Below are 27,517 nucleotides of genomic sequence, written 5' to 3'. Positions count from 1 at the left end.
AGCCCTGTGGTTTTAAGCTCTCACATTTGAGTCTGCTCCCCCTTATGGTACTGCAAAATTTACTGTTGATTCCTTTGGGAACACGAGCAGACACTCAACAAGAGGCCTTGACATCAGAGCAAGACTCATGCAACTTGACTTCAACTCCTTTACAAAGGGGATATCACCATCAGCTTGACAGAGGTCATGAAAACCTCCATAGCTCAGCTGCAAAGTGAAGGAGGCTGGTTCTGCACTGACACCAGATCAGAGCACACAGCCCTGATTCTGCCCCAGTAACGTGCGCAGGGAAAGCAAGAATTCTGTTCAAAGCTGCTTGGGCCAAAGGCCTGGCTGTGTCCCTCAGCAGGGACACCTGAGAGCTCCCACTCACCACATCCAGGTTTCTCTATCTCCATTTTCCTGCAAATTCATTCCAGCAGTAAAAATGGATGAACAGTACAAAGAAGAGTACTTCCGTTCTTCCCATCCAGCTCCTCTGCTTCCCCTAACTTCTAACAAACAAGATTTTCTGCCTCCCCACCCCCACCCCATTGCCTTTACTGAGCTTTGCAGGAATCTTCCCAGTTCTGATAATCATCAGCCTGGTCCAGACAGGCCGGGGTTCCCCTGCAAAGCCCAGAATCTCCCCAAGCTCTTCAGTGCTAACACAGATGTTTAGATTTCCTTATTCTAAGGAGCAAAAGAGACAGTACAAATGAAAAACAAAAAAAACAAACCACTACTTAAACTTGAAATCAGCTCTCAACATCTCTGGCCTGGCTCTTCATTGCCTCTGGGCTATGAAGCAGTGACAACTGGAACTACCTCCTGGTATTTTTATTTTACAGAAAATAGAATAGCAGGAAAAAGACAAGACAAGAGGCAGAGAGGACTGGATAAAAGAAAGAGAGATGTGGCAGCATCTCACAAGCACTCCTGCAAGCTCCTGTGAGAGACAGCTCTAAGCCTGCACACCTAGCTCACTGAGTGCAGGGTAATGGAGACGGAGCAGAGCTTTCCAGTGATCCCCAGCATGCCAAGGGGACTTGGGATTGGCATTAAAATTCAAAGGGACACTCAAATCTTTAGAAATGTTCTTTGCACTATTCTCACAAGAAGCCTATCCCTGCTCTTCTCCCTGCAGCTCCTTTGCACTGATTTAGAGGTGCAGGATACTCAAAGTGCCTTAGAGCAGATGGAGAAGTTATGTGACCGCTCTGCTCAGCGGATGCATCCCACAGGGTGCACATCCTGCTGAGAGGACGCACCCTGAGGTGGAGTGCCTTGCTCTGCTCCTTGGAGAGTCCTCCACTGCTGCTCCAAGGAAGGTCAGTATGAACCCAAAGGACTGGGATAGCACAGCTTCGCTCCACTTTGTGCCATCCCAGCTCCTGGGATGAGCAGAGAGAGGCATGCAGGCTGCCCAGGCTCCTGGGGCCAGAAGGGATCCCTGTCATGGTGTCCACAGAGAGATTCTGGCCCTCTGCTGTGAATCCGGCACAGCCAGCAGCCTGGCTCCAGCAGCATTCCCATGCCTGGGAAGTGACATCTGCTGCTTCAGGAGCCATGGCAACATGCAGGAAGCAGGCTGCTGGCAGAGCTGGACTGGGAAACCTAAAGCAGCACTGACACCTTCAGGAAGGGGAGGCAAAGCTCAACACCGGCCTCAGCTTGTCTTTTCCCTGCGCCGTGCCCTGCAGGGCTCAGAGCCTACTTGGGGGGCTCCTGCTTGAGCTGGCTCCTCCGATCCAGCTTGCTCATGACCTGTGTGATGTCCACAGTGGCGGCAGCTTCTTTGGCTTTGGCTTCTTCCTCCTGCTGCCTCAGGATGATGGGGCTGGGGCTGGAGCGGAGATGACGGCGTCCGAACGGGAAATTGGAACTGGGCAGAAAGAGGGAGAAACAGAATGTTACCGAGAGGGAGAAACCCTGCATAGCTGGATGACCTCAGGTAGAGCAGAGTCATCAATCAGAAAAAGAGCTGTGCAATCCCTGAGGCTGTGCATGGGGAGAGAGGCACTTGTCACAGTGCCTGCTGCTGCCCGACTAGGCAGAAGGAAGGCACCCCATACATTACATACTGGTGTGGATCTTAGCATTTTGGCTGACTTCCCTCTTAAACACTTCTGTCTCTTAAAGCCTCTCCCAAAAAGAAGCCAGTGAGCACTCCATGAGCTCACTTAATGAGGAGGGCAAGCACAGATAAAGACACATACATGATGCTGCCACAATCAAAACAGGGAAGTACAAACACAGACTAAGTGGTTTAAAACAGGGCTTGGTGACCAGCAGCAGTGAAAATAAATGTTAAACCACTTCTGGATGGAGTACTAGCTCTCTAGTTTATACAGGATGCTGTCTCAGTGTTGTATATCCAGGACAGGCACTGAAAGACATGATGGTAATCACCAGGGGTAAACCAGCACCTGCCAGTGACCTCGTGTGTCTCAGAGAAAAACTAACCAAGCCCCAAATAGAAGGGTCTGTTGGGGTTTTGCTTTTGTTTGTTTTTTTCACTGACTTGGGCTTTAGATGGAACAATAGTGTGAAAGTCCACGATTCCTCTTTTTGTTTGCTAGGCTGATATGTGGAAGAGGAACAGAGAGAAGAGCACATCACCCAGTCTGGCTCTGACACAGCACATTTCGTTTTAGGAAGCTACTGCAGTTCAAACTGCCTACATTTGCTATGCAACTCTCACCTTGGTCTGGAAAAAGCCACTTCAGGCCTCTCCCTTCTCAGGCTGTCTACCTCATATCACTCATAGGCAAGACACCTTTCACCTTTACTTTGTAGGGTGTAAACAGCTTTGTCCAGGCAGAGCTGAGCAGGATCCACAGTGGATCCTGCAGCAGCTCTGCATCTCTTCTGTCAGCCAACGTTTCACGGCTGGGAGTTCTCATGCCCAGTACACAGTGCTCTCTCCTTCCAAGAAAAATGCCATGATTAATGCAACAATCACAGCACTTCTGAAAGGACCCAACAGGCCAGGCAGCTGAGTTATCATCAAGCAGATTCTGATTGCACACGAGGCATTTCCAAAGGGCTCACAAATAAACAGCATAATGAATCTCAAAGAAAGGCATCTTGTTAGTGAAAAAAAATTATTTAATTAAGCAAATATCTAAATCATAGTAATTTTGCTGTAGCTCAGGCTTTTCCAACCCTTGCTACAAGAAAAGCAAAACCCACAACTGCATTTAGTTTTACTTGCCTTTTTTTGACAGTTTCCTGTGGCACAACAGCCTTGGCCAGCATTTCCTTGTATACTGGAGACTTTAAATAGCGGCCGTAGGAGTCCTACTGGGAGAAAAAAGGGAAGCTGGTAGTTCTGGGCTGCAAATATCCTAATTAAAATCACCACCAAATATATCTGCTGAGGAGCCAAGGAGGCTGGGAACTGGATCATCTCACCCAGCAGCCCAAGTGACTTTGCATTTTCAGGCAAATGTAGGTACTTCAACCAATACCCTTTCATCTTGTAAAATTCCCAAGATTTTTCATCTCCTAGAAAAGCTTCCCAGGTACGATCCAGGTGTCCCACAGTCATTGCAGGGTGAAGAACTTACATTTCAGAAGGCAAACTTGGCAGCAACTGGCTTAAAATCAACTTTTGCTTTCACTGGCCATTTGCATGAGCTGGTAACAGAGCTCCTTCCTGCTGAGTACATTCTGTATCACCCGAAAGGAGGAAGGACAGGTTACCTGTGGTCTTCACACTTGAATGAAAGCTGTAACATAATGTATGCTGACCATAAAAAGACCTAAAAAAGGGGTGTTCATCAACACAACCACAGAAAAATGTGCGAAAAGAATTCAATAAAAATGACTTCCAAGAGATGAATGTCTGGTTATGCTCTCAGTACAAAACTTCTGCAGTTACATCATAATTGCTAAGACCTTTTCCATTCACTTTCCATCCAACAGCATCTCAATTCTTCAGTTAAGAAGTTAAAAGATTTGTTCAACCCTTGAACCACACAGGTATTTAGAAAGCAGGACTTCTAGCAGACACCTAACCTCAGCCACCTTGGGGGAAAAAGCAGCAAAATACAAAGGCCTGACCCAGGGCTTGCTTAAATCAGCAAATCTGAGGGATTTTCAAACAGAGGCCACTGGAAAGTGACAGCTGGTAACAGTCAAAGGCATGGAAAGGCCCCAAGATCTGGAATCCCCCTAAGGCTTGGAAACAAACAACAAACCTTTTTCATCAGCATGTAAATGTGGGTCTGGGCAGCATCTAAAACATAGCGGTGAGGGTGCTTGAGGCCTTTGACTGTGATGCCCATTGTTGTGCCATCGATGTTAATCCAACGCCTAGCTCCTGGAGCCAGGAAGAGCCTAGGAGGAGAGGTGGATCAGCAGCATCATTAACAAGTGAATTCCCAGAGATTCCTCTGTCTATGGATGAAAGGAAAAGTCCCTTCAACTTCCCACTACAATTTGCTGTAATTGATCTTGGCCAATTAATCTGCTCTTGGCAAAGTGAGCTGCGACATCACGCAGGCACTTCCTCTTGCAACACAGCACACAGAATATACCAAATTTTAGCCCTCTGGAACCAGTCTCCCCACTAGCTTTGTGGCAACCCCAAGACCTTTGCTACTGTGGTATTTAAACTACAAGCTAAGATTTCCCTTAAATGTTATACTGGAGAGCAGAGAGGAAAAGCAGCTATGTGACAATATTTATGCTTTAATCTGCACGAGCTCCATTCCTACACGGGGACATCGTAAAACCTCAGGAATAAACCACGTGGAGAATGACAATACATGGAAGGTGCACATGGGACTCGTGTAGAGAGTATAAGAACGTTAAACCATCACACTTACTTGTAAATTTCTTCTGCTTTCTCTTTGACCTTGGACTGGTCTCCATATTTGAGATCCTCACATGCTTCCCAGAAGCTCAGGTTCTCTCCTGCACAACCAGGATTCCCCATGAGTACACACTGTGTCCAAGGAAATCCCATTTATTAACTCCTAAACTGAATTTACTTGAATCAATACATGACGTCCCCAACTCAGAGTCTCTCTAATTCTTACAGTCACCCTAAAAACCATCTTGAGACTGAAGGAGGGAACAGCTCCCCACTGCCCTTCACTCAGTAACAAACCTGCAGGAGCACACAAACCCAGCAGCTCCCACGAGGGCCCTGTGCAGCTGCACAGTGTGTCCTGTGCCACTAGGTGGTATTGCATGCACTGGCTGCACAGTCACTCGGTGACTTTATCCCCAGCATCTATCGCAAAGGCACGGATTTCTCCTGGTGCCCTGGCTCAGCTGAGCTGCATCCTGCTGCCCGGCCCAGGCCCTGGGAAAGAGAGACAAGGGACGCACCGCTGAACTCCTTCTTCAGGAAGAGCTGGAAGTTCTGCCGACCTTTCGGGTCTCGTATCAGCTCACTGAAATTAAAAGCCCATCGCTCCACACGCGTTCTGGTGGGGATTTCCACTCTGCAAAGGTTGAATACACAAACAGTACTGCCAGGCCCATCTAAATGGCAGATTAATTAAAATCAAAACGTTGGAACGTCAGGAGACTTGGTGCTTTCTGTTTTTCAGAATGCTGTAATGAGCTCAAGTCAGACCACTAAGGAAGCAGTAATTAAACAATTTGGTACACAGTGGGATGAGGATTTATCTTGGACTTATTCTGCTCTCACAATGCTGGCCCAGCTTCGCTGGAGGTTTGATTCAGTCCCATCCTGGAGGAGGATATCGCTGTTGCTCAAAGCTTCTATTCTGTGGAGGTGTCCTCTGGGGCTGTCTTAATGGGATATTACCACTATAACCGGATTGGTGGTTTCAAATGAGAACCAGTAATACACTGTCTGATACAGCCCCAGAGTTGCCAATATATAATTAGCAAATACTATCTGAATAGAAACTAAGGGAGACCTCAGAGAAGGGATGGACCATCAGTACAGGTCCCCAGACCAAACTATCTACTAAGAAGCCAAGTAGTTGAATTCTGAATTGCTACACTACACTGTTGGCATGGGATAAATTAGCAAGGTTACCACTAAATCAAGTGCTATATCTGAGCATTATTGGTTATATTCCACTCTTGTGCTAGTAAAACTGGACTGAACTCATCCAGGGGAGGATTAGGCTCACTGAGCAGCTTCTAAGTGCATACTCCCAACATTTTAGGAATTTCCACGGTTTTAAGGAAGGTGCCCTTCAAGTAGAAGCAGACCACACTACAGGATCAGCACAAAGCATTCCCCATAGACACTTACTTCAGCTGTGTCAGAAAGGGAACTGTTTCCCTCCTCATGATCACAGACTGGATATCATGAAGAGATCAGTGGTTCCCCTTTCTGATTTCTATCAGCATAAAGGTCAGTGTAAACCACAAGCTGGCAAAAAGAAAAATAAATAAATGAAGCAACTACATACAGCTTTGCATTGAGATCCCAGAACTCAGGGTCATCTGTTATCCATGGGTTGCTAGGGAGACATCCAGACAGGATAGGATCATTGGAGAGAAACTGCTCAGAGTACTTCACAAGCCTGCAAGTAAATCCAACAAAATCAAAATCTTAACTTGCAACAGAATTACATCCAGTCCCACTACAACGAAAGGAATGGCTGCACATGTGGATATGGTATGTTCAGAGCTGCTGCTTTACCATGGAGAGCTGGAATGTGGCCCCTGCCTGCCTATCAAAACTGATTCATTAGTGCAGTTAATCTCTTGCACTTCCCAAACAGATATCTCTCGTGCATCTTTCAAAGCAGTGATTTTGTCAGGTCAAGCTTCTGGGAAATCCAAGTCTCCTTCATCACCTCCTTTTGCCTCTTCAGGAAGTGGGACTAAGTCCCCAAAAGACTGCTATCTCCTTCTGCAGCCAGTAGGTAAAGTAGAGAAATGCCTGCCCCCATGCAGCTTCGTGCCACACATTGCAGAGAAAAGGAAAGCAAGCACTGCATTCGCTCGGACCAGAACCTCTGCAGCCTTCCCACAAGGTGTACAAGATCCCAGTGAGCTCCAGAAGAGGTGAGGCAGTGTTCAAGGCACATCCTGACTTCTTCTTCTCTCTCTACTCATGTACTATAAAGCCCATTCCTCTACACATGCAGGTGAGGGCTCTGCACAGTGTGAAAATCTCCCTGTCCTAGCAGGAACCAGACAAACACTTCTACCCTCTGAGCTGATGAGACTCGTAATTACAACCAATTTCACTAATGTCCTGGAATTTTAATTCTCTCCTCCCTTTTTCATTCTTGACAAAATCATCGGGTTTCTCCGTTAAAATTCCCTCCAGGCCAAACTGCTTTTATGTGCTCAGAGCAGGGAGTGTACAGTCCAAGGGCCTGCTGCTAACAGGCGTGCTGGCATAGATCCTGAGATTATACAATGCCTCTGCACAAAGTATACCAAAGTATACCATAGGTTTGGCACAGAAGTGCTTGATCCTATCTTTTCACTAGAAATGCCAAGGCATTCAGCACCTGCATAATTCTCTCCAGTCCATACATTCTAATTAAGCTGCAAATCTAAACCTGTCAACTCAGGTAACATCATTCTGTTCTTTTAATGATTAATGCTTTGCAGCTCCTCCTAAATCAATGTGGTGCTCTGATGCACGCACGCTATCTAGTTACTGATCTTATCCTTGTCAACAGTAATTTGATTTGGAGCCAGTCCCACAGCTGAAGAAGGAGATTCAACTTTCCCAAGCAGTTTTTTTGCTCCAGGTATTGGGTATAATCACTTATAAGACTAGGACTAACATATAACTATTTGGCAAAGGAACTTTTTAAGTACCCCAAATTCCTGGAAGATAGATAGGTGCCCCCTGCTCCATCTCACAGTTCAGAAAACCAAGGTAAGGAGAGCTTTATGTGACCTAGGTGTAAATGGCAAAGGAGCAAAACTGCTTGTGCCTTGCAAGCTGTGGCTCTCAGAAGATGGTACAACTTCCTAGACCTCCCCTCCCATTTTATTCATTCATGACTACATTTCTATGAGGGAACAGGCTCGAGCTTCTATCTTGGATTTGAGAGGGACCACTGGACGGCAATGACATATATGTTAACATGGACTGGTGGTATAGACTGCACTTCCAGGGAGCTCCACATGACTCCAGGTGAGAAACTCTTCCTGAAGACCAGGACTCTGCCCCCTCCTGTGCCTTGTGCCTCCTGGCACAGGAGCACACAGCCCAGCCAGCCAGCACACAAACAACAAGCCCTGTGGTTGTTGTAGCCATCCCCCTGACTGAGCCACCAGCTGCCAGAACAGACAGCTTCGTCATCTCACTAAGAGATGAGCACCGAAGACTAATGAATGTGTGGACAGAAGGAAATTGGGACTTACCCTCCAAGGGAGACAGAAGATTTCACTCTGGATTTCATGATGGCCTGCTGATAGTACATGATCTGAAAGGGATCAGATGTACCCATGGTTAGGACAACAGAGATATGCAGACAAGGTCAGCTCTATCAGAATAGCAGACATGCCCTCTCCCAGGCAGCGAGGCTACCTACAACAAGGAGCTCCTCCTCCCAGTAGTTTAATGGATGTCCAAGGAACCACAAAATCTCTAAACTGAGAGAAAAACGGCTATTTTCACTGAGCTCACTGAAAATACCAGAAAAGCTTTTTAAATGGAAAAGTAATTAAAAAACACTCTCCATGCCACATAAAAATTGCATAGTGGCTTCCATTCTAGGCACCTAGAAATGCTCTGGATAATTTAGCATGTAATTATCATTGATCCTTGGCTGACTCTACACTGGCGCCACTGGATGCATCTCCTATGAATTCCCCACCACTAATTTTGATCTGTTGGATTTTAGCCCCTGTACCTGCCCTTGCTGAGCTGCTGTCTGCCTGCTGCAGTGGGAGGAAATGTGCTGAAAACACATTGACCAAAAGCAATGTGGAGCAGAGACTCTGCCAGCCAAACCAAAACATTCTTAAAACACATTATCCCCTGCAAGGGGAGGACTCTCATTCCTCAAGGAACAGTGACATGAGCAATACATACAGGTTGGACAAGTAGTAATGAAGGAATGATCAGTTACCTCTCTCCTATAAACATCCATTGTTTTTTTCTGTAAAATAAGGAAACAAAAATAATGAAATTGGGGTGGGTGCTTTCACTCATCTCGAGTCACGAAAACACCACTGCACGGCTGTTGTCGTGCAGTGCTCTCCAATTAATTCTCATTGCAAGCAAAATCAAACACAGCAGCTCAGCTAATCAGGGTATCATCAAAGCTAAGAGCATCCACACACTGTAAATCGTTCCATTAGCTGTATTTACTGCTAGCACTGCTTCTTCCATCACAGCCTGCCTGTATGCCTTCAATTAAAGGGGTATTCTAATGGAGCTGAAATAGATTCGTTTACGAGACACAGATTAGATCATTCAATATTAGGTAAAGGAGACAGGAACCAACACATTGCAAAATATAAACACCACAATTAAAAGCCTCAGAAGCAGTATCTGCTGTGCAAAGGGTGCTTACGTTGTGATTTGAGTCACTCAGACTATGTTACATGTCATCCACAAATGAGCAAGCAATTGAAGGCAAGAAATTAACTGCAGGGTGTTCATTCACACAGCTTCCTTTGAAGCACAGTTACTTTGTGTGAAGTAAACTTGAAGAAGGAGAGGGAAAGACAGGCTAAGTCAGAGATGCAAGCTTTTAAAGGCTTTTGCAGGCTTTCAGTTCTGTGCTTCCTGTTCTAGCTAACAAGAGCCACACAGATAATCTGCAGCCCAGAATTAGCCAGTCTAATTAACCCTGTGGCAGACAGTGGCTGCAGAGTGACTTGTGGAAGCACAGCGTCTGTCAGCCACAAGGAATAGAGCATCTGCTACCAAACATGGGCAGCCTGCTTCTCTCTTCTCACCAGAGAACACTCACAGCACTGCCCCCTATTCTGGGGAAGGCAGGATGCTCTCCCAGGGCTGCTTTTGGAGGGGACTGTAATGGAGACATTGATGCAGATCTGCTTTTGCATTTTAACCATGATTAGCAGTCCTACTCAGGAGGAACTGTTCTATAACTGGAAGAAAAATGAGCACGTTTTGCTGTAACCTGGTTGCTTTTGAGAGGGCACACTCACCATCTCAGTAGCAGGAGCGAGATACGCAGCACATCAGCCAATCTGTACAGCACTACCACCGAGCCATCCTCCCCAACCCTAACACCTAACCTGGCAGGTATCGTTTTAACAGGAATCCTCACTGTGGTGGCATTGCAATGGGAAAAAGCTTTTGTCACTGGAAATACCATGACCGACTCTGAATGACTTCATAACCTCAGCCAGGACAAGCAGGAAAGCAAAAACTTGTTGCACCAGCAGAGATGCCCTGCTGGCTGCACACAAGGAACTGTACGTGTGGGGTTAAGGGCTGACACACTAACAGGAGTGCAGAGCTGTTGGACAATAGGATCATTGACCACAGGGTTGATCAAATGTTATGAACAATTTGAAGATGCAAACACTGAATATCAGTTTTTCACCCTTCCTGGCTCCTGGACATACCCCTGATGCCAGGCAAGCTTTCATGCAGGCATCACTGCTTCCCTTGCTTACAGTGTTAATACTGTTTGATATACTCCGTAGAAATGGAAGGCAAAAAAAGTCACCTGCTTGAACAGAGAAACTAGCTGCTTTTACTGACCTAGAAACACCCTCATCAGAGAACTTTGTTTCTGTTTCAGGCTACCTAATTCCTGCACAGCAGGAGTTCACTATCTCCCTGGGGAACCTGAGATAAAAATCAGGCCCCATCAAATCTACAACGCGCCTGCTGAACTGTTCCATTTGATGAAACTGAAGAGTGGCCAGGGCCTTTCCTTAAGGAAAATGATCAAGTTAAAACCACTAGATGATTTTAAAAGGCCCCTCATGTCTTCCTGTTTTGTCAGGTGGGCTCCTTGGCCAGGTGCAGTGAGGTGAAGGTGGATGCTGGCGTAACAGACTGAAGGCAGCTCACATGGTAGTAAAGTTGTATTAGTCTTCTACATGGGTCTTAGCGAGGCAGGCAGCACACCACACACACACAAGACAAACAGCTGATGGAAAGAGAAGAAAAACTCGGTAAGTTAAATGTCACAGAGAAAAAAAAAAATCAAACTGTCATTACTGCAGAAAAGTCATGTGTATGTAAATTAAAAAAATCAAAGCCCGTGCCACATCTGCAAACAGAAATTATTTTACACCCCACACCCAGGATCCCACCTGTCACAGCCTGAGCAGACAGGTCAGCCCCCTGCACAGGTCCTCAGAAGCCTGGGGGGCTCTGGTGGGGTACCCCAAGGCGGAGAAGGGATTGCACAGAAAAAGGGGGCTATGGTACAAGAAGGGCTGAGCATCACTCAGTAGTGGTCAACACTGAACTGGAGAGGAATGAAACGAGTCCAGCACTGAGCACAGCTCCCATCAGCCCACGGCACTGAAGGCTGTGCTCAGCCCTTTCCAGCTCTGTACCTGGGAAGGATCTCAGCTGTTTCACCCCAGAGCTGTGAATCATTTCATTTCCCTTCCTCCCACATATCCTATCCTTTCTCCCACCACCACTGTTTCTAGCTCTACTGCTGTTACAAGAAACCCTGAATATTCTGTGTCCTTTTGAACACTGTCAATTGTCTCCACTGGTTTCCCCATCCTGGCCTCCAGCTACTGACAGCAATGCCAAAGCACCCCACAGCACCCCCCCACCCTCCATCATTTGACTGGAAATAACATTTGGAACAACAGTGTCATTTCTTATAATGAGATTAATTTTGCAATGCTCTTAACGAGTGACTTATCACAATTACTGTGGATAAGCACCCCAGCCTTTCAGGCTTCAAATCAGAATGGCAATTAGTGATAAATCTTGGTCTGTCTCAGGTTGAGTGGCACATGTGCTCCTCCCTGAGAGGCACAGCAGCACCTGAACACCCCACATGGCCTCGTCACCCCCTGCTGCAAAGCAGCCATTGAGGTAGAGCTGGAGCAGCCCAGGCTCTGCGCCTGGAGCTGATCCACATGCCTGAAGCTGAGAGCTCCTACAAGAGCTGGGATTTCTCCTGCTATTTTTCAACTGCATAGACCTCCTCTGCTCCCAGTGTGGGTCTTTCTGACCACACTGTGGACGCTATGGCAATTGCATTTTTGCCTGTCTACTCATGCTGGCCACCATCCAGCATCTAGAGGCCAGGAACAGCTGGACAACAGCTTTTGTGTGTATGCCCAGACAGAGCTTGGAGCAAAAAACAAGCACAGACCACGGCTATCCAGAGTTCATTTTAGACCTGGCCACTGCAAAAGTGCCTTGCAGTTTGCCTCTCCTGAATGCTGGTAGTGCCCTACTTCCACCATACAGATAACACTGTGAGAGTGCACTCCACAGACCAATTCCATCTGCATCTAACAACAGACCATCTAAATGTGCACCTCTGCTGTACTGGTGTTTCCACCCCAAAAGAGCTGGAAATTGGATTTTTAACTGTCCAGATGTCTGGTTTCCTTCAAATATCTGGGCTTCCTCTATCTTTTTTATTTGCTTCTGATCCTGTTGTTTCAAAAAAGAGCGAGGGTTGCAGTGGAAGTTATGTTTTTATCAGGCAGCCAAAATGACAGAGGCTTAAAAAGTTCAAGTCCTGCAATGAACTGTTGCAGGAAGAAGGCTGAAATGAAATATTGCATGTAGCTCATTTGACGAATGCAACACGCAGGAGTATTTCAATCAGAAGTCCCCAGATCTAGCACAGTGATTCCAGTCAACCTAAGCACCATTTAGAAAGGCTTTCTGCTTACAGAAGAATGCAGAAGCAGGAACTACAGAGGAGACAGTGGGCTCTGCAGTTGCTTGGTAACTCACTAAGGAGGGATGCTTGATCATGAGCCTGAGCCTGGGTAACAAAAGGCTAAAGCAGCCCTTAATGAGCTGATCAATGAACAGCTACTGCTACCTTACTCCCTCTGTCCAACTACAGCTCCTAACTCATTATAACAGTATGTCCACGGGTCAGTGATAAAAGTCCCCTTCAAAATTGTGCAACGTTTGGCTGAGCACCTGTTTATCTATCAATTAGAGAGGGAGCCACCCACCAGAGTCTGAAGCAATTGAAAAAGAGAGATGTGCCTGCCAATATCAGCTTCAAAGAAATCATTCTGATGTCAGAAATGAATTATGACTGGGAGTATTTTCTTACTCAGCTGTCAAGATAAAAGTAAACTAATTGGTCAGTATTGCCAAACTAGACTGAGCGAGAACATAGTCACAAATCAAATAAATGGGTGCTGGATTCATGCACTTATTTTCTGCTTCCATTCTTTCACCTTTGTCAGAGCCACAGGCTGGGCTCACAGAAAACACAAACTGTGCTGCCTTTAGCAGGGGTAAGGCATGTCCAACAAAGCACAGCCCAGCTCTGCACTCCCAGGCAGAGCCTGGGCCATCCTTGCTGCTCAACAAAGGCTGTTGAGCCACAGGTGCCTTTCTGCTTGCAGAAAAAATAGAGCTGTGAGTCCAGTGATGGACCTATGTCAGCTTCTGCCTGCCACACGTACTGACAATTCTCTTCCAAAACCAAAAATAGGAGCAAGAAGAACTTACCCTCCCCAGCTCAGCCTCCAGAGAGGACACACAGCAGTTTAAAGCAGAGGGGCAGTGAATCACCCCAAAGGTGGTGTCCCTTGGCTCAGGCTCTTGGTAACCCTCAGTCCATGAGGAGGAGGGGAACTGTCCGTTCCTCCTGTGCCCATGGTGAGATCCCTCAGCTCACTTCTCTGTGCTAGCAAACTGCTGGCAGGTGGCTATGGGCTTTCAGACTGTTTGCAAACTGAAAATCTCCTTCTGTGTCAGCTGTAAAACTGTGGGCGAGATATTGGCTTACTCCTCTTTCCCCTTTCTCTTTCCTTCTCTCCTGCTTTCAGCAGCTGCTAGTTATGGCAAGAAAAAAAAAAAAGAAACCCCAAACCTACATTTTGCTCATTTTCAGTATCTATGGTAACAGAACACAGTTGCCCAAAGCAATTTTCCTGCTTCTGGTTGTTGAGATGTTTAAAGGCTATTATAAAAATGAGAAGTTGTGGGAATACAGTGAGTGTGATCGCAGTAACATTTGCATTTAATTGCTGAGACACACTTCAACTTCACTTTCAAACAAATACCATTAAGAGCACAAATACAGGAGCCCTTTAAAGGACTGATGGAAGAGAAGATTGGCTTCAGCTCCTCATCCACTGCTTTCATCTTACTGTGGACTCTAAACCAGTCCCACCCACTTACAGCTTCCACTGTCTTAGCTCATTAATTCTGTTACTTTATGGTCTAGCACCACACTGTGCATTTTTAGGGAACATTTTGTGCATCTGTCCACCAGACCAACTTCACTTTTAGCCACACATTACCCTTTTGGAGGCATTCTGTTATTACATATTTTAAAACCGGATCTATCATCTGATTCCTCTTACTCCTCGACCCCATACTGAGCTCATTTGGCACTAACAACAAGGCAGCTACAAGCATTTGCAGGTAGAGGATTCCTCCATTTGGCTTCACCAGCAGATAAAGCATCTCCTGTAGCTGCACACTCACACTAACTGATGTGGCAAGAAAGTTGACAAAGTACTTTAAAGCCAAAAGAAGCTGCCAAAGCCTGTTTGGAGGGCTCCACACCCTGTGGACAACGAGACAGCTTCAGCTCCTGGCCTGTTTGGCTGTCATGGCTGAGCTGACTTGCTCTGCCTGCATTCCCCCAAAAAACCACTGTACCAACAACACTGCCTGGATCCTCCCAAACAGATTCAGCAGATGTGAGAAGGTGCTTCCTCACCTGGTTTACCTTATCTTCATTGGGATCCGTTACGCGGTCTATTCCATATTCTAGGACGTCCAGCGTGCCGGGCTGTTATGAACAGGACACATCAAAAACTTAGCCACTCATTTGTTTTAAAGCCTGTCAGACACAGTAATCCATGAGGAGATTCCCAAAGCCTGAGGGCTGTCACTCATTGCTCTCCACTGTGATCTTACCCAGTATGTGAGCTTAATGTTTTTGACTGGAGGGCAGGGAGCATTTCTCAGCACAGCCCACAGTCAGGCTGTGAGCAGCACAGCTTGGCCTGGCACTGCTGAGCACTCTCCAAACAGTGAAGGTGGTCCAGATTCGGGGCTTTGCTTTGTACCCCAGTCTGGTTGCTGCTGGGAGAGCTGTGGGATGCTCCCTCTGCCTGCACCTACAACGTCCCTTCAAGCCTCTTTCCCAGGACTGTCACCGAGTCAGTTGATTCCTCCACCCCTTTTTGCTCTTCTCAAGTGTCTCCCTGTGGTGAAGCAATGGGATGCACACCCAGGCCCACGCCCACAGCTGATCCCCTGCAGGGCAGGGACTTGTCCCAAGGGCTCTAAGGAAGGCCCTGCTGAAACACAAAAGCCACACACTGTCATTCTCAACTTACAGGAGTTCGGTTCACAAGCCAGTAGGCTCTCTCCTGGCAATCCAGAGCGTACCTGTCTGCCTTCTTCCGCTCCTTTCCTGCCCTGCAAAGCCAAGAACAGGATTTCAATCTATCAGAAGAAATCGTGATTTCTACTCTTCAAAAATCAGTGGGATGACAAAGGGGACACACCCCCAGCCTCCCCTTCCCAGCGGGTTCCAGTCAGCCTGCCCACTACTCTGATGCAGGCTCCTGACCACATCTTATCTCAGATAATTCTGGACTGCAGCTCACATAGTTCACACGGCCACATGGGACTGCTACTCCTCCCTGCTTTTAGCTTTTGAGAAATCATCCTCTTCCTGAGCTCAGCTGGAAGCAGACACATCCTCTTTTGAGTAGACAGACGACCCTTTCAGAGAGTCTCATGCTAACAACCCACTACCTGCAGTCAGTCTTGCTGCCTGATGTTCACACCAGGCAGTACACAAGGGCTGTTACACAGAGGTACTGCCCATACACACTCTGGCCCATCCTTCAGTACAGCTCTTCTCACAGAAATGACAGGGAAACAGCACCAGTGTTCCCAGGCACTACTTTTCATCTCCACAATTAAACAGAAGAGGGACTAGCATGGTTTGGGCCTGAACCAAGTGACTTTTTTCCCAGACAAGTACTGGGAACACTTCAGCACTGAGCATGGGCACAGGGCCAGTCCCAACCGTCTGCTGTGGCTTAGGGGGTGGGTGCAGGCACCATCAGCTGCAGCATCCCCAAACAGACCCAGAAGCATTTAATCTGCTATTTCAGATACTTCCTCAGTATCCACCTCTAAAACTGCATTTGGTACCTCTATGCCCGAGTCTGACCCCAATTTACAAGAACAACAGTCTTGTGCTTAATGAGACAGTTATCTGATAAGCTCTATTCTGACAACTTGGCTACCATCCCAGTGAGGTCAGAAATGGCTGTTGAACAGTAGAGGTGGTGCTTGTTGAGGTGAAAGGTGAAAAGAGGTAGAAGGAATCCAGAGAACTAGGAAAGATGTTATATTCAAAGGAGTAATCCCATCCCAATTCACTAATTTTCATGGGAATTTAAGGGATTCAGCTCCCCTCATCAAGCCATTTTGGCTGGGTACCTAAGAAGGCCCTTCAGTTCTCTTCAGAAGTCTCTGCCAGGAACACTTACTGCTTCTTGATTCAGACCTGAAGTTCTGCTGTAAGATGTGCCAACAATAATCAAATCAGGACAATAACAGCTCCTGTGCCAGGCAGGATGACCCATAACTACACATGGACATCCTTGATGCTTGAGCTAAAAGAAGCTGTAGCTTCCATGCTGCAGCATCAGATCTTGGATTCTGCAGGGAAATCTCATCAGGTGCAAAACCTAAGCCTCCTCTAGCACACTTAAGCATGTGCAAAAGCCACGTGCAAAGAGGTGTGCCCTTGAGTCACCCACCCCCACCCCTGCTCTCACTCTGACAAAACACTGATTCCACAGCTTTGGTGGGCAAAGGACAGGCAGGGAGAGAAACAGAGATGCAGAAGGAAAGAGTGAGACTTTGCAAGCAGGCATTCACTCATTTGAAAAGTGGCTGCAGCTTATGTTTTAAACCATAACTTAACTGTGTGGCAGGACAGTGAAGCTCTGCTTTCTCATACCCTCCCCTCTGATGCAAATAACAGAACGCAAGTCAACTCACTTATACTGCTCTTTGGCTTGCATAATAACAAAATCCCACTTGTAGTTTATTTTTTTATTGAGCATGTTGTAATGTTCCTGGAATAAAAGTAAAAAAGCAGTTAGTGTGAATATTCTGGACAAGGCACTCCTCTGCTAGGGTTTTCTTGACTCTCCATAGCACAGCTAGGCCAGGCTGCTAACTGAGCCAAGAAATCTGGATTGTTCTGAATGTAATTATATGAATTGCAACAGTTTAAAAATACCACAGCAAGGAGAGCAATTACTCCTGCTAAAATTGTCATTGACTTCAGTGTATTTTTCTGCACCAGCCAATTTTTTACTTCCACAGTTTTGGCTTTTGACACCACTGGAATAACACCTCATTGAAAAGAGGTGATTTTTTTGCTATGCTTCATTCATAGCAACAGAGGACTAAAGCTCTAGCAAATGAGGGGCTTGCAATGGAACACGTACAGGACCTCCTCACCTTTTCATATTCTTCTAAAATCCCTTTCCTTTTAATGTTCTTCTTTGCTAGGTAAATTGCTGTGGAGGGAAAAACAAATAAGCATTCAGTTCAACTTAAGCAAACAACTGCAAGAATTATTAATAAACTGCCTACATGGCAAATACAGGAGTATTTGTCATAGCATCTTTCCAAGCATGAGCTCCAGGCTCACAAAAGCTCACTGAAGGAAATCAAACTTTGTGTTTTGCTTTGCCATCAGTCCCACACAAGCCATCACACTGCTGGGAGCAGCCGTGTACAACTGGAGCTGTGCGTCTTCCACCAGCAGTTGCTCCTCTTTTGGGACCTTGGCCAGGATCTCATGGGCCAAAGTATTCTGAGCCAAATCTTTCAAGATACTGAGGTTCTTAGAGATCTTCCTCAACGTTTTCCAAACACAGGCCAATGTTCTGTTCCAAGTCCCATTAAAAACATTCCAGTGTAGAATACGCTCTTTTTCAGATCTACAGCGTAGATAAAAACCACAGAGGACAACCTTGGTATAAACAAACCCATCTGCAAACTGCACAGCCTAAAGGAGCAAATAAAGCTGATCAGCCCAGGTTTCATGACCAGCCCCTATGGTAAAAGGGCATTACAATGGCTGCAAAAGATCAAAGAGAAGCACTGTCAAGAGATATTGGTAGTCAGTACACATTATATAGAGAAAGTATCATCCCTGAATGCAGGGCTTGATCCAAACCTACAGAAGACAGTTTTGGGCTCAGATCCAGGAATACACTTAATTATTCAAGGAAATCTAACCTTGTGTTTAAAGTCTTCCCAAGTATTTTAGACATTTTCCAGTCCTATAGCTATGGTTGGAATGTAAGAGAAGGATAAGCCCCTGACATCATCAAAGGCACACAAGGTGCATGCACCCAGAGGATTCCCTCAGTTCAGCATTTCTCACAGTCATTCACAAGATAACATGAAAGAAAACACGAGGGCTGGTCATAACATGTGGAAACGCAGCACGAAAAGACAAAGAGCAAGCATGATGCAGGACTGCCTGCACAAACACTTGGACCAGAATTACCTCTCCTAAATACAAAGCTGTCACTTACCATAGTCAGTGTCATCAGCAGGCCAGCCTTGTGCAGGCCAGAAATAGGGGGTCTGCAGGAAAACAAGCCTTTGGTTAGTGCTGAGCAGCTGTGAACTCATGCCAAGTGGCACACAGCACTGCCCACACTGGACAGAGAGAACAGCTTTTCTCTGCCATACCCAGAACCTCAGCTCCTTAGCTGTGTGTCAGCATGCACAGTGCTGCAGGCCAGCTACAGTATGAGAATTTAAGTCATCAGAATGACAATATCAAACCTGCCTCTGCTCTACAGTAGGTGTGTCCAGCCTTCCCCTGTCCCATGAACATTTAGACTGAGATGCTGGAGCATGATTTGGCTCATTGGTACTTTCTCATCTGAAGCACTAATGAGAATACCCTAATTTTCCACCATAGCAGAAACTCTCCAACTGAGAACCTTGGCAAAAATCTCATTATCACTGGGATTCTGTGTATTCGTTATTCATTCTCCCCAGATCATTCTATAATCAACCATGCATTCTTCCACTTGCTATGATAAACCTGAAAGGTTTGGAAGAACTTTTTTTAAGTTGAGCTGGAGGAAGAACTTTAACTTAAAGGGAGTATCATAGCCTGTCTGTAATCTGTATTTTGATACACAGAAATGACATCTGACTGGGTGAACCGGCCTCAAGCTGCTCTGTGGATCCCTTTTTCCTCCTACACACTGCGTGATCAGCAAGGCTGCACAGCAGGGACTCAAAGCTCTGGCTGCTGGGGAATTGCCTTAGGTGCCTGTATTCAAAACTTGTGCTGAACTCCTCCCAGTGGCATTAGATGAAGTGCAACTCACTTGAAACCTGTACAGGATGCCATCTGTCCTCAGGGTGAGGTTCTTTGGCTCCTGGAGAGGGTAGATGTAGCCATATTTGACAAACAGGTCCCCCAGGTGCAATGCCTCTGAAAATAGGGAAGGCAGAAGTTTTGATTGTGCAGGAACACCACACTGGAATTTAGAAGTGAGCTGCTACTCAGGAGAGAAGAATTGATCTAGGAGGGTTTGTCTGTGGAGACCTTAATGTTTTACAACTCTAATCTGAAAAGGCATCATCTTTTACATTTCTACCCACCTTCATTAGTGATCTGCAAACGCTGGAGAATCCACTGAAATATGTCATTACCTGAAAAGCAAAGAAAATATCAGGCATTTGAAACCAGAAGCGTACGATTTGTGAGCCAAAATGATAGCTTTCCAGTTCTAACCCCTAACACAGCCTGGGAGCCCAGCAACTGCAGATTCCACCTTGCACATGTGCTCTCAAATGCATAATGCAAGAGAAACATGGATAAAATGCACAGCCAGCATCTCACCAGCCATGCTGTCACTCTGTCTTTCTTCTGACCAAGCAGGAGTCAAACTTTGGGAGTGGGAACACAAAGCAGCAATGAGTTCAGGATGACTTGAGCATGCAGAAGACCCACGTGGCCTGAGCAAAACTTAAACCCTAATCATTGGCTTAGAAAGGACTTAAGTGATGCAACAGCTTACACCCCCAAGGAAGGGTAAGTGCCCCTTGTTTTGCACTATCTTGCCTTGAAGTTTCACTGCACAGCGTCTCCAGATTCACAGAACATGACTCTGTCTCAGTTTTAGTTAGAGACCAGTGCCTGGTCCCCTCTGGTGCTTTAAGGAACGTGACCCTCAGTGCAGAAGGGATGTCTTAGATCCAGGCTCCAGTGATAACACGTATCATATACACACATCAAAGACAAGTGAGTTTTCCTCATTCACAAACACTGCAGCTCTCAGTTCTTTTCTTGGGATGTGGTCAGTCATACCCAAAGTCAGCATAAATCTCCAGTGGTTTTATTTTCATGTCCTGGGAGGCAGATTACATGAATCTTCTTTTGCTTAAATAGGGACAAGCAAAAATGCACTCAACCCCTGATCAGCTATTGGTCTTTTCTTCCTGAAGTCCCCCAGGATTGCAGATTGTGATGCTAACCCTTCTTGACATTGCAGCAATGACTTAACTTTCTAATGAGGGCTCAGAGCTCTTATCCTACAGCCTGCTTCCTGAAATAGATGAAATTAAAGGATTATCTCGTCAATCATTTTTAGACAACTCTCTGTATTATCTCCCACAGGTACACATTTAACATGGAGGTTTCTTTGCCTTTTCTGTTATAAGCCATTTTACTGGTACAGAATTTACCTAATTCACTTCCTGCACATGAACAGTAAAGTTCTCTGGATGTCTGGATGTGTGTCCACTTATTCATTTGTTCTATTGTCTCTCTGTTGTGTCGTTAAAAATTAATTAATTTCTCAAACAACACCCAAAAACACACATGCAAGTTCTGCAGCCCTAAAAATATCACAGTTTAGAGAGCAGTGACTGCCATGCAACTGTCACTTGCCCATCAGAAGTTGATGACAATTTATGACTTATGCAGGAGGAAACTTGTAACCATTCTGGTTAAGGAACCAAAATAAAGCAGACAGCACGCAAAGGCAGTGAGCACCAACAGCCATCCTCCCTCCACATTATCTAGCCACAGGCTTTTAGGAAGTGGTATTTTCTACTGGTCAGGCATCAGGAGAAGTACTTGCTCCCAGAGCACTTAATCTAGTGTATACAGCATCTACAGCAATGGGGCAACTTTTCTACAGCACTGCCTTAGCATTCAATTAGAACTAGGGGGGGCAAACAGTCCACCAAATTTCATTCGTAGCAGCTATGTAAGGCGGGCAAAGGATGCACCAGAACACACTGAAGGTGCTCCCCAGAACAAGCTTCATGTGTCTCCTTACACTGACTCTGACTGGACCCATGGGCAAACAACTTAATCTGCACACCTCTGCTTCTGAATTGAAGAAAAGAAAAAGGGCAAGCAATATGCAGGGCCTGTAGGGCTTCACAAATACGGTCAGGATGAATTAATTTTTTTTTAGGCTAACCATTTTCTTCCTGAGTTGCCCAGAGCAAGCTCACAGCTTTCAGCAGGAGTTTTAGTTCTGAATTTCAAAGTGCTGCAGAAAAAAAATGAAGCAGGAGAAAATACCAGTACAAGTATGTGTGAATATTTATAGTGGAGGATGCCTCACAAATGCTGCTGGGAAGGCTTGAAGAACAGGGGAGCAGAGCTACTGATAGTACATTCTGCTGCCCTGTGCAAGGAGGTAGCTGTCATAAAGGAGGGCTGTGATAAGAGCTGCCTGTAACGCTAGATGTGACACATCACAGCCCAGCTACCCGTCTGCTTCTCCTCTTGAAGGAGGCAAAGCTGTCTTCCACAACTAGAGAAGTGGGCTGAATATTTTGTTCTTTTCCTGCAGGTTCAAGAGAAATGATTACTATCAGAAAACATTAAAAGGGAGACATTGTTGTTCATTTCTGAAGAACAATATTTCATTTTGATTCCACTCTGTCTCTTGTAAATGCATTCTAATATTTATCCTTATCTGCGATCCAGCAACACCAGGAATAGTGTTTCTGGAGTCTGCAGCACCTTTCCACCTTTATTCCAAGAAAAAGCACAGCAAGATGAATGAAACTCAGGTGAGACAGCTGTACATGCATGATCAGAAAATTTTGTCTCTTATTCCAAGAGCTACAAATAACATGAGACACAAGTGAAAATGAAATAAAGAGGGCATGTATGCCTCAAAGGACAAACAGCAAATGTATATCAGGAACATGGGCTCCAACACAGAATAGCTTGGGTTGGAAGGAACCTCAAGGATCATCTTCAACCCCCTACCACAGGCAGGATTGCCAATTGCTGGATCGAGTACTGGATCAGACCACCCAGGACTCCATCCAACCTGGCCTTAAACACCTCCAGGGACGGGGCATCCACACAGAAATAACCTGGGGATGGACAGGGGGTCCTCACAGCTTTGCTTTGCTGAACTGGGCCACAACTCTTCCCTTGGAGAAGTTCTTACCTGCCACAGCATGTGGGATGTTTGTGATCACCACCCTCTGAGTCTGCGTCTTGATGCCTGTGTCTGGATTCTGCATCTCCATTATGAGTGCTTCAATCTGCAAAGCACAGAGGGATAGGGTGCATTACAGGAGCAGATAGGAGGAAGCCAAGGACCACTGCAGCCCTGTGCAGCATTCCAGGGGGAGTGCCACAGGAACAGATGCAGTGACTAAAGCCATTTCCAAACTTCCCCTTCCCATTAGAGATGCTACTTCATCCCATGTCAGCTTTTACAATGACTCACAGAGTCACTCCCATCTACAAACGGCAAATGCACAGACACGCTTAGCATATGAGGCACAGGAGATAATCACTCCTGAAGAGATTAGTTAGAATTTTTTACAACTTTACTTTTTTTTCCTCCCCTCCTATTTAAATGAGGCATAGCATCACAATGATTTTGTTTTATTCATAGAAATATTTGCTACCCCAGCTGTGCACAGACTCACAGATACTGTATCATGCACCAAGAAATAAAAACCAGCATTTTGGCTGGAAACCAAACAGCGAAGGTTCTGTTTCTGGTCTGCAGATAATAACCAGACAGGACTTCAGGAGAGCAGCAGGAAAAGCACACTGCTTTGTTCCAGAGCTGAGCAAGAAGTGCAAACACCAGAGAGAAGAGAAGGGCGCATCCTTTGAGAAAGCACAGCCATGCTGGAACCAAGGCTTTGAAGCAGGCAAGGACCCATTACAACAGGAACCAGCATTTCCACATGGAAGAGGCAGCACACTCCTCTTACACTTCCTGATAACAGCACCCTGAAAGTGTGAGAGCATCTCACTTGTGCTCAGAATGAGTGGGCCTGGGACATGCTCCTATCTCCTCATTCCACGTGATGCTCAGCTGAGAGCTGCAAGAGCTCTGGCATTGTGGGAGATGCTCTGATGTTTGTTTCTGCATTCAGAGACGTTGAATTGGTCCAAGGAAACCAATTTGGTCTCTGCACATCCACTTCAGGAGAGGCTGTAGCTTTTAGACAAGGACTTGTGGATTTAACAAATGTGACTTGATGACACTTATGCACAATGAAGGGCATTGTTTCCACAGGCACCACAGTGCCTTTGGTCCAAAGTCTTGCCAAGTTCAGCGAGGATTTAAGTCTGTAGTGACAGAACACAATCTAGGCTTGACAGTAATTTCAGCTGCTCTTAAAGCCAGTGTCAAAGTAATACTAAAACAGAGAAATATGATAAAAATTCACACAAACATTCATTTATAAATACTTTAAGACAGCAAAACCAGACCCAAACCAATGGAACACAGATCCTTTTGTGGTATTTTAACTGAACGCTAGGTTTCCTGGCACCAGATTTAGGGTCGAAGGACCCGCAGGGTGCCCTCACCCAGCACCCTGCCCACTGCTGCGAAGGAACCATCTCTGCCAGACCCAGTATTTCCTCACCCCATGGGATACTGGGAGACAGATACAGCAGTGCCCACCACTGCTGGATTTCTGCACACTGCATCCCTTGGCTCAAGCTGTACTTGTTGCTTGCAAGCAAAGCAGTACAGTGTGACATCCCCTGCCCCAGCCTGCATGGTTGGAGCACCTCAGGGCTTCCCTTCCCTCCTCAATGGGTCCCAGACAGATCTTCAGCAACCAAGAGAGTGGAACTGGCCTGGAAGCCCACACACACCTCCCAGCACAGCATGTTCTCTTTCACTTAATGAGCAAAGAGCTCCTGACTGTCATCGCATTCATTCTGTGCTGGGCTCCCTCTCATCACCAGAAAAACAACATATATTAGAAAGGAACAAGCAAGAGGAGCCAAGGAGCTGCTGCTGGGGGGTGTCTGCTGCTCTAGCTGCAAACCAGGCACTTTGCTGATCAATACTCCACCTGCTTGTTCCTCTCCTCCCATGAAAGCACTCTGCTTTATGGTAGGTTGCTGGAGGCAGGAGTGCTCACAGCACCAGCCAGCCAACAGGAGGCCAGAAAGGCTGCTTAAAATACAGCAAGAACATTTGCTTGCTTTGCTAAGGACTTTCACACATTTTGTCACACTTTCAGCCAGATGCGTTGTCTGGCTTTAATTTTGTACAGCTAGAAGCCACTTCCTGCCTTTGATGATGGGTGGAGATGAGAGAAGGGGTAAATATCAGCAGGAAAACTGTTAACGGAGCCAGGCTCTAATGTGAGCTCACATCAAGCACAGAACCACTGAAAACCATGAACCCCACTGAGGTCTCCCACCAGATCAATGGGAATCTCTGCACAGAGGTGACTTCAACCAAAAGCCACAGAGAAGACAACAGGAAAACTGCCTCCTAACCGCAAGTCAGAGGGTTCATTAAGTGCCAAGCAAATCTCTTACAAACTGTAAGAAAAAGCATCACTGCATTCTGGGGACACTGGCAGACAATCAGTGACTGCTGGGAAACCACAACCCAGGCGAGGGCTTTCTCACGGGAAGGAGCAGTGGGGACAGGTGGCAGCTGGGTGAGCTGCCTGGGCATGCTGCCCATGCCTGTTTCTGCTGGCTTTACCCTCATGGGCACCCAGCAGGGTCAGGGTGCACTGGGTGCTGTGTCTGATACACAACAGTAACTCGTACCTAGGAGGCAGCACAGGAAAGAAATCACCTGCCCTTTGCCAGCACAGCTCCTGCCTGTGCAGTCAGGCTGCCTCATCCGTGGCAAAAGGACAAAACACACACAGCACAGAAGGAGCCAAGAGGCTGACAGCTCGGCCCTGGCATCATTCTGAACCTCATTTAAATAGTTCAGAAGCCTACAGAGGAGCTCCTTTCAGCCACAACACAATTCCAGCACTAAGACATCTCTAAAAACATCTGTATAGATGAGAAGCAACTGCTCTATAGTCTCAGATTGGAGAATTCAAGCTGAGGTGGAGTCAGGTTGAGAAACCCCAGGCAATGCCACGGATCCAGCCCATCTCTGCCCACCTGAACATCAAGGAGCTGAGTAAGAGGCAGAGCAAAAGGCAAGCGGGATGCATCAGCCCAGCCCACGACCTATGAGTCACAGTGTAGCTCATGTAGCACAGCAGAGGAAAACACAGAGCCCACCAGGTGCTGCTGCATGCCTCCTTGGTGGAGCTGCCTGATGGAGAACCAGCACGTGGAGACAAGCTGCAGCTGCGAGGGCACAGCAGGGCCAGAGCCTCATGGCACTGCAGGAAACCTGCCCGTGCTGCCAGCATAAACCCGTGGCTACAGCAGATGTGTCAGCCCATGGCAAAGCCCGATCATGGACTTAAGCAATTAACAAAGCTTCTCTCTACGATTTTAGCTCCTCGAGGCTCTAAGCCCGCAAAGTGCTCACTGGATGCGTACCAAACACTTTCAGCTCCGCTCAGGGACAGCGCTGAAGGATTCAGTATTTCAGGGTGACCATTGCCAGGCACATGCTGCAATATAACACCTGAGGCTCCATCCATGGCTTCCCCAAGGACTGAAAAAGCAGAGACAAGAGCCAAAACTTGCTTCATGGACCATCCACGAGTTTCCTTTCACAGTGCCAATGGATCTTTTACTCCCTAAGCACTAACTACTCAAACTCTCTGCTTCTTGCAGAGCGAGTCATGCCCGCTCCATACGCAGTGCTGCATTTTAAAAGATCTTCCCACCTGAGGGGGCTCAGAGCATTTTGCAAAGATGACTAACAGCCACTGAGCAGCTGAAGCACAGCTGTGGGAGGCTGTTTTTGTAAAGCACACAGCCTCTCTACACCTCTGCACGAAACCCCACGATGGCCTCGTGTATTTCCTCTGCAGGGCTTCCCTGTCAAGCATACCTTGAACGACACAGTATCAAGGAATGCAGCATTCCTGATTCTTTCAGTGCGAAAAGCACTGTCAGCCTCACACTTGAACACTGAATAGCCCCCGATTTCCTCACTTGTATCCCTGGAACCTTCCTGTGTCCCTAGGTTGTAGGCGTTGCAGGAGAGCTGACTCGAATAGCATGGCTGGCTGTGCTTGTCAATGGAAATTCAACTAATTCTGCTCAGCATAATAAGCCATAGGCAGGAGAAGTGGGTGGAAGAGAAGCTAGCTTAACACTCTACTTTTTAAAATCTCTTTAGATACTGGTTGCACTAAAACCAGTTACACTTTCTGAATGAATGCTACAGGAAAAAATACAAAAACAAACAAAAACTGCACTGAATACTTTACAACATTACGCATCACATCCAAAAGCGTAGGCATACGTCTTCCCACTCTTTCAACTGTTTCTGGTCACAAATACGCTCCTCACTGAAAAAGTGGAAGGAGGCAGGAAGCAAGCAGTTGGCCATGACACACGCTCGTAAAGCAGACAGCAGCTGAGTGGGTGGGAATGCATGGATGGACAGCCCCGGGCACGGCCCGGAGCAGAGCCCTGCAGCCCGATGCTGAAGATGAATTTTTTCCCTAGGGAATGACTGGGTGTAGGGATAAAAAAAAAAAAGTGGGAAAAAAAATATACATATAGAGAGAGAAGGGAAAACTGTCCGAATAATTCAGCTAAGCTAATAAAAATAATTTCATAAATTTAAAATCGCAGCTTCCATCTCCCCGCTATTTCTGCGCACGCTGTCCCTCAGCCTCCAGCCGAAGCCCCGGTGCCGGTGACTACACGCAACATGCCCCTGGGGACGGGACCGTCTGGGGAGCAGCTCCCGGCAGGATGCTCGGATGGATGGGGAGTGATACGGACACGGGGACCGCTACCCGGAGCGCCGCATCGCATCACACCGTCGGTCCGGGTGCGAGCCCGGCGTGCCCCTAACGCTGACGCCCAGAACGACAAACCCGTTCACGCGGAGCTCCACAAGCCCTCACCTTTTTCAGGAAGGCCATCCGCGGGCGGTAGCGCTGCCCCTGGTCCAGCCGTGCGACGGTCATGGTGTCACCGACGGAACAAACACCGCGACGAGCGAACGGACAGAGCGGCAACCCCAGCAGCTC

At 46.7% G+C, this 27,517-nt stretch overlaps 1 protein-coding gene across 2 annotated transcripts; it reads right to left on the bottom strand.

Moving 5' to 3' along the window:
• Positions 1-27,517, bottom strand: RGS9 (regulator of G protein signaling 9). Of its 2 annotated transcripts, none has more exons than XM_065735416.1 (17): positions 27,392-27,517; positions 22,561-22,657; positions 19,739-19,789; positions 19,462-19,568; positions 18,649-18,700; positions 17,561-17,619; positions 17,093-17,169; positions 15,406-15,487; positions 14,781-14,852; positions 9,021-9,050; positions 8,311-8,372; positions 6,387-6,500; positions 5,323-5,438; positions 4,815-4,902; positions 4,185-4,323; positions 3,197-3,282; positions 1-1,864 (listed from the first exon to the last, which is right to left on the bottom strand). In XM_065735416.1, exons 1-17 carry the CDS (start codon positions 27,452-27,454, stop codon positions 1,693-1,695), a joined length of 1,467 nt encoding a protein of 488 aa, XP_065591488.1. In that variant the 5' UTR covers positions 27,455-27,517; the 3' UTR covers positions 1-1,692. The 2 variants fall into 2 exon arrangements, with proteins under 2 accessions (XP_065591488.1, XP_065591487.1); XM_065735415.1 differs by having other exon boundaries at positions 14,790-14,852; positions 27,392-27,469.

This window comes from Cyrtonyx montezumae, unplaced genomic scaffold, assembly GCF_038088225.1.
Source record: "Cyrtonyx montezumae isolate F1298 unplaced genomic scaffold, pur_monq_1.0 scaffold_19, whole genome shotgun sequence".
NCBI classification, from domain to species: domain Eukaryota; kingdom Metazoa; phylum Chordata; class Aves; order Galliformes; family Odontophoridae; genus Cyrtonyx; species Cyrtonyx montezumae.
Note: the sequence above shows the minus strand (reverse complement) of the source record. Positions and strands in the feature narration are given on the sequence as shown.